Raw genomic sequence first — 6,591 nt, forward strand, 5'->3', positions numbered from 1 at the left:
AATATGTAGATTAATAAATATGAACGTGTAGCAAATAAATAAAAAGCTTCTTCTAACCCTCCCCCCGCCCCCCCGATCACACCGATAGATCGTCAACACTGATCAATACGTGAGCAGTGACTTCCTGCTCCTCATCTCTAATCGATTCCACCGTATTTCTGCGCTACGATTAATTTCTGTGCTGCTGGATCAATAAAACTGATTTCATGGTATCAGGGCTCAGTCACAGCAAGAGGCGACGTTCTCACAACAGGGACGAAGGTTCTCCAGAGGGCTCAGAACCAGTTGGAGAACCTCTAAATTTAGCGGAAGGTCATCTACATACTAACGTGTTCTTCATTTTTTTTTATTAGTTTTTTGGTTTGGTGGCGTTAAATCACAGCTGATTTGTTCTACAAAAGGTCCGAAAGCATCGAGAAAAGTCCGTCACAGTTCCACCAACTCCAAGCTGGCACCTTCTAACATGATGTTCCGTTCTACCAAGAACCCAAAATATTCTAACGGAAGACTCACTGACGCTTCCGACTTTTACGTTTACAGTTCATACATAAAAACTTTTGAACATCCACGTGGATTCGGGGTTTCTCGGGTTTTAGTTTGAGCTAATTTCGGGTTCTACGTTCCGCGTCACAGCGACGGCTTTTGCTTTTTTTACTTTGTACGTCTCTGAATCTGATGTTCCAAACATACGTAAAGAACGTTAATAAACAACTCATTTCCGACCAGCGCGGAATTTTTTTTTTCTTTTCTTTTTTAATATAAACTACTGAAGAACCATTTGAAAGAACGAGCCTAAAAAATGGTTCCTAAAGAAAAGTTGTTGCGCGCCATCTGTGGTACCTACAGGAACCATTTTTCGATGGTTCTTTGAGGCACCGTTGGGGGTTCTTAGAGAACGGCTCGCAGAAATGGCTCTCGAGAGAACCTCTTGCTAAAAGGTTCTTCGTGGAATGGTTCTTCTATGGCATTGCTGAGAAGGTTCCGGTTAGCACCTTTACTCTTTCGAGTATGGGTTGATGAGATTGTGGTAATCAAAGGTTTTTTTTGTTTTGTTTTTTTTTATCCCCGAAATTCTGTTAAAATTTGCGCTACGAGCTCCAGAAACACATAAAAACAAATAAAGCGTTCTACACGTTCTGCTGTGAATGGGCCCTTTTTTTTTAAAAAGGACAAGAGTTTTATTTTGACACCTAAATTCTCTGATGGGTGTTTATTACTTTGAAGGAACCCTAAATCCCAACGACCTGTGCGTCCAACAGCTAGCGGCTAGTTTGATAAATGTGACGTCGCCCCCTAGTGGACGTCTGTGTAAGTCGTCGATCTTTGGAGAAGCATAACTCACTCACATGCTAGCATCACATGCTAGCTGCAGCGTTGACTGAAGCGTTTCCGCCCGCTTGTTGCGGCACGTTTTGAGTTCGCGGATCACAGAAGTTTTGTTCTATGTTTTTTTATTTACACGTCGGCTGAGTTCGTCACGCTAACAGTCAAACAGCCTTAAAATTGGTCGTCACACATTTCTCTGTACTTGGCCGATATGGAAGCTAACGTTTGGCTATCACCGCGCATAAAAACACCTTTCAAATGGATTAAATAGACGATTTAAAGCTGTGAAGTTCCATTTGTCTGTGCTTCCCAATTTAAACCAACACTGTTTTGTTATATGTTGGTGTCCTGAGGTTTCTGTGTCCTCCTTTTTATTTGTTCCCAGCAATAACATTATTATTTAAAACTGATTTACCCCCTTTTAATTCACAACTCAGTTATTTCCTATTGTCCTATTAACCCTCCGAACCCGAGAACCCGCCAGCAGGTTTTATCGGCATGTTTTAGGGTTTGTTTGTTTGGTTTTTTGTCTTTACAAAAATAAAAAAAAAGCAGTAAAATTACACAATTTACAGCCAATCATAAACAAGTCATGTTGTTCCAATAGTAAACCAAATATAAGCTTAAAATTGTGATTATTTTAAATCAAAATCACTTTGTTCTGTGTGTTTTGTTGAAAATTTGCCAAAACTAGTTCAGAAGTAGCGGAGAATAAAATGCGGCTCAAAAACGGTGAACAGAGCAGCAGGTTGTCAGCCAGACTGCTAGTTTCAGGTGAAACCAGGTTCTAGCGTTGAAACGCAGAGTAGAGGTTGTAAACATGCAAATACCAATACATATATATATATATATATATATAGAACCTAAAGTCCTCATGCACGTGTGATTCCAGGTTTTTTCAGTTTCAAAGCATGACGGGAGCAAATGAAGCCCAGAAGCTACTCGGGGTTCAGAGGGTTAAAGCAGCCCTTTGATCTGAGTGATTATTTATAACTTGTCCGTAAAACCACCTTTCGTCCACCTTGTCTATGTTCGCCGCTCCTCCAACGGCCATTTTGTCCCCTTAATCATCACATTAAGTTCATCAAAAGAGGAACAAAATGGCGTTTGTAAACCTCAACATCCTTCTTTTCAGGCGTTTTTGTCCTGCTTCCTGTTCTGCTAACCCTACAACAAAAACATGCTAAAACACTAAAGTGTGGAAATTAAAAACGTTTCGTCATTCTGTCTGTGCTTCGTAAGGCCAGGCAGTGGAGAGCTAACATGCTATGGCTAAAAAAGGCTAAGGCTAGCCACCAGACTGCCCAAAAAAGGCTAAAACAGTGAGCCAGCTGTCGCTAGCTGACTGACTTGAACGGTCGCCGGGCTAACTGCTAGCCAGTTAAACGGCAAATAGGTAGCGATACAACAGCTAAGCACAAACAAATAGCTGTCTAATAACTAACCAGCGCCAGTTAACAGTTAGCCAGCTGACAGGCACTATGCTAGCATGAGAACACAGGCTAGCTACACGCTGTAAAACAAACACTAGCTAAGAAAGTTAGCCAGCTAACAGGTAGATGGTTCAGCCGGGGTTCTCGGATCTTTGATTACGCGTCATTTAAGTCGTAAATATTGACGGCGTCCCCCCAAACTGAGAAGCAACACAAAGTTATTTGTCTGACATTAAACAAAAACCAGCAAGCTAATTGCTGCACAGCTTTAGCATTATAAGGATATATGAACCTTTTCTGTCTGTCAACTACATACGAGAGGTGACCAAAGTGTTCTGAGACGGTTTGTGGAGCGTCGTGGTCGTGAAACACGTCAGGATGTCATGTGACCAGGGTTCTTGCTAGCGTCATAACAGCGTAGCGGCCTGTTATAACGCTGCTAATTGGGCTGTTACGCTGTTTTCGAGGGTATGTAGCAGGAAAATATTGAACAACCAGCCACGATGCACTTTTTCTAGGGTCATCTTTGCTGCTAACGCTGCTATTCGCTAGCGTATTCATTGCTAACAGTTAGCAGCATTCGTGAAGCAACCCTGTGTTACGCATGACTTCCTCCTCTTATCCCAAAATGAACTCGAGCTGAGGGGTCGCCACTTTGACACAGTTCAGGAAATTCGGTTCCCACTGCAGTGCTTGATATGTTCACATAGAGGGACTTCCAGGGACTGTTACGAGTGTTGCAGGAGCACTGGGAGCACAGTGTCGCTGCACAATACTTTGAAGGGGACGGTTGCCAAATTCAAATTCAAGTTCGTACAGGCAAAGCGTCAGAACCTTTGGATCCACCTTCGTAAACCTTCTCTGTAAAGCCCTCGGGACATATATCCTCGTAAGACTGAAGTCATAAAATGTTGTTTTTGGTGTGTAATCAACTCAGCTAAAAAGATTCTGTGCTAAAAAACATTTTAAAAAGCCTTGTTCCCTCCATGAGCACCATGTTTTGTGATGTGTTTGTGGGTTTGGAGCTACAGAGTGGTGTGGTGTGTTCTGATTGTCTGAGCAGCTCCACGTCATCTCAGACGTGTGGTCGCTTCCTGTCTTGCCGCTCAAAATGTAGAACAACTCGTGTCTTTTTTTGTTTGTTTTTTTTTAGACAGGACTGAGAATTCGAGGCGTCTGAACGCACCCCAGTTTCACCAGGTTTCCTTCAGCCCAGCTCACATCCCAGCCTGGCCACTCTGCACATTTTAACACCACAACGCCAAGTTTCCACGACTGTACTTGTCTTGAACGCACCCCGACAACGCTGAACAAAACCAAACGCTCTTCACAACTGGACAGTCCAGTTTAATTCAGTTCCAGCTGGCCGCTCACGAGCACAGCTTTCATTTCCCACCACAGCGAGCGGGGTGCATTCACTCTCAGCTGACCAGTTTGGGCAGAACCGTCCTGGGCTGGATGTTTCCGTTGGCGTCGGTGATCGCCGCCAAGTTAGTCCTGGTTTTGGAGGATGAGGACGTGGTGGTGGAGGAGGTGGTGGCGAGCTTGGAGATGGAGGTGAAGGCGCCGTCGGTGGTGGTGGTGCCCCGTTTGGACGAGGAGGTCTTCTCCCCCACGGTGGTTCCCGTCGGCGGCTTCGGGAGCCGCCTCCTCAGCCACTGGTGCCGCAGCGCCTGGCTGGGCGTCATCCTGAGCGCCGGGTCCCACTCCAGACACTGCTTGAGGAAGTCCAGAAAGAGCGGGTCGTCGCAGCCCTTCAGCGCCGCGCTCCAGTCCTTGCTGCCCGGCGGGCCCCGTACCTTCCCCCGCCGCGAGCGCCCGCCGTTCAGCACCGTGGTGCCGTCGGGCAGCGTGGTCACGGTGCAGTACCGCGGGTAGCCTTTGGACGACACAAAGTTCTTGGCTCGCTTGGAGGCGTCCAGGAGCTTCTGGCCGGGCATGCCCAGCAGCTCGATGATGCAGGCCAGCTGGTCGGCTTCGTCCTCGCCCGGCAGCAGCGGGTAGCCGGTCAGCAGCTCGGCCAGGATGCAGCCCAGAGACCACATGTCGATGGGCATCCCGTACCTGGAGCCTGGACGGAACACAGACCCAACTGTTAGACCAAAGGACGGATGTTCTACCGTAATCAGAACCTTGGATGATCCACCACATCAACATTTAGGTGCTTCAACTTCCCTGTCCAGTTCATACTGTTGTCTTGGAGTTTTGTGTGATTCTCGTTAAGGACCAGATGATTATCAGTCTAAACGAGTAAAACTGTGGCATATACGATGATGTCGGCTGTTTTCCTCTAGAACTTAAATTAGTCTTTATACACAAATAAAATGGTCTGAATCTTAATATTTAAATTAGTTCTGTAAAGATGCATAAATGTTAAATTTGGAGAAACGCTAATTTGTCAGGATTAACATTTCAGGCAAATTTTGGACAATAATTATTATAATTTGGACAAAAATTGCAGAATTTTCAGTGGAATTATTGTAAATATTAAAAACAAAAATGTGCACAGACCAAATAGTTGGACAATATAAGCCCAACGAATGATGTTTATGTTGAGAGTTTTTAACTTAAAACATCACATTTTGTGAGTTGAAAGTGGCTGAAAAGTTAATTAGAACAGAAACTAATGGAAACCAGTGGACATATCTAATTAAAATACAACATTATGGGGATTAAATCTATGATATCTGTCGCTGTTCTCGGCTTTATCAGAACCTTTCGTAGCTGAAGCCAACAGAGAGCTTCTCATTCTCACCTAGAATGACCTCTGGTGCTCGGTAGAACCTGGACTGGATGTAGGTGTAAACTCTCTGGTGTTCGTAGCAGCTGGAACCAAAGTCTATGACCTGCGGGGGGACAAAGGAGACGGTTTATTGGGATTTGAAGGACGGAAGCGGCGTCGTGCTTCCTGGTTCGGCCTCCTGACCTTGATGCCGCTGCGTCCCTGCTGCTTCAGGAGGATGTTCTCGGGCTTCAGGTCGCAGTGGATGATGCGGTTCTTGTGCAGCGAGTCCAGACACTGCAGGATGGAGTGGGCGAACTTCCTGACCAGCGGGAGGCTGAAGCCCTGGAACTTGTTCTTCTTGATGAGCTCGTACAGGTTCATGCTGAGCAGCTCGAAGGTCATGCAGATGTGGTTCCGGAAGGTGAAGTTCTCCAGCATGTGGATGACGTTCATGCTCGAGTCCTTGTCCTGCTTCCTCAGGTGCTCCAGGATCCGGATCTCCTCGGCCGCCTGCCGGTGGAAGCGCTTCTCGTTGCGGACCATCTTCAGAGCCACGTGGGCCTGAGACTTGTGGTCGAAGGCTTTCACCACCTGCAGAACCGACACAGACACCCAGATGTTGTTAAAGTCCACAGAGGAGGGTCCAGATTGATCACCTTAATGGACTTTTTCCATCATTTCTGAGCCTCAGAACTTTATCAGTACAGCAGATAGACACATGACATTTAGGAGGAAGAACACATCTGAGTTCTGCTAGAACCTGACACCAGATCAGTTCTACATCCATCCAGGTGTCTCAGTCTGAACACTGGACCTGGTTTCTGTTCATTTCCTCTATAACCAACTTTCAGCATCAATATTATGGGCGAGTGTCACAAATAATGAAAAACAACCACAAAGATGCTAAAAATGATCAAGACGTGGAAAACAAACAGAAGGGGAGTAAAAATGACCACAAAATACTAGAAATGACCAAGAAACCACAAAAAGCTCAAAGATAAATGAACTAAAAATAAATGAAATGATGACAAATGAATAAAAATGATGAATAAAGATAGAAAGTGACACAAAAGCGACCACACGAGAAAGAAAACAACCGTAAAGGAA

At 45.3% G+C, this 6,591-nt stretch overlaps 1 protein-coding gene across 1 annotated transcript in view; it reads right to left on the reverse strand.

Annotated features, from left to right (window-relative positions):
- Window positions 1-3,102: 3,102 nt before the first annotated feature.
- Window positions 3,103-6,591, reverse strand: part of dyrk2 (dual-specificity tyrosine-(Y)-phosphorylation regulated kinase 2) — an 11,111-nt gene continuing 7,622 nt past the window's right edge. The window contains exons 3-5 of the mRNA XM_008297941.1: window positions 5,686-6,075; window positions 5,515-5,605; window positions 3,103-4,830 (exon numbers count right to left, since the gene is read on the reverse strand). Coding sequence (XP_008296163.1) covers window positions 4,181-4,830; window positions 5,515-5,605; window positions 5,686-6,075 — 1,131 coding nt within the window. The 3' untranslated portion in view covers window positions 3,103-4,180. The remainder of the gene's footprint in view (window positions 4,831-5,514; window positions 5,606-5,685; window positions 6,076-6,591) is intronic.

The sequence above is a fragment of the Stegastes partitus genome, unplaced genomic scaffold, assembly GCF_000690725.1.
Source record: "Stegastes partitus isolate 25-593 unplaced genomic scaffold, Stegastes_partitus-1.0.2 Scaffold1260, whole genome shotgun sequence".
Classification (NCBI taxonomy): domain Eukaryota; kingdom Metazoa; phylum Chordata; class Actinopteri; family Pomacentridae; genus Stegastes; species Stegastes partitus.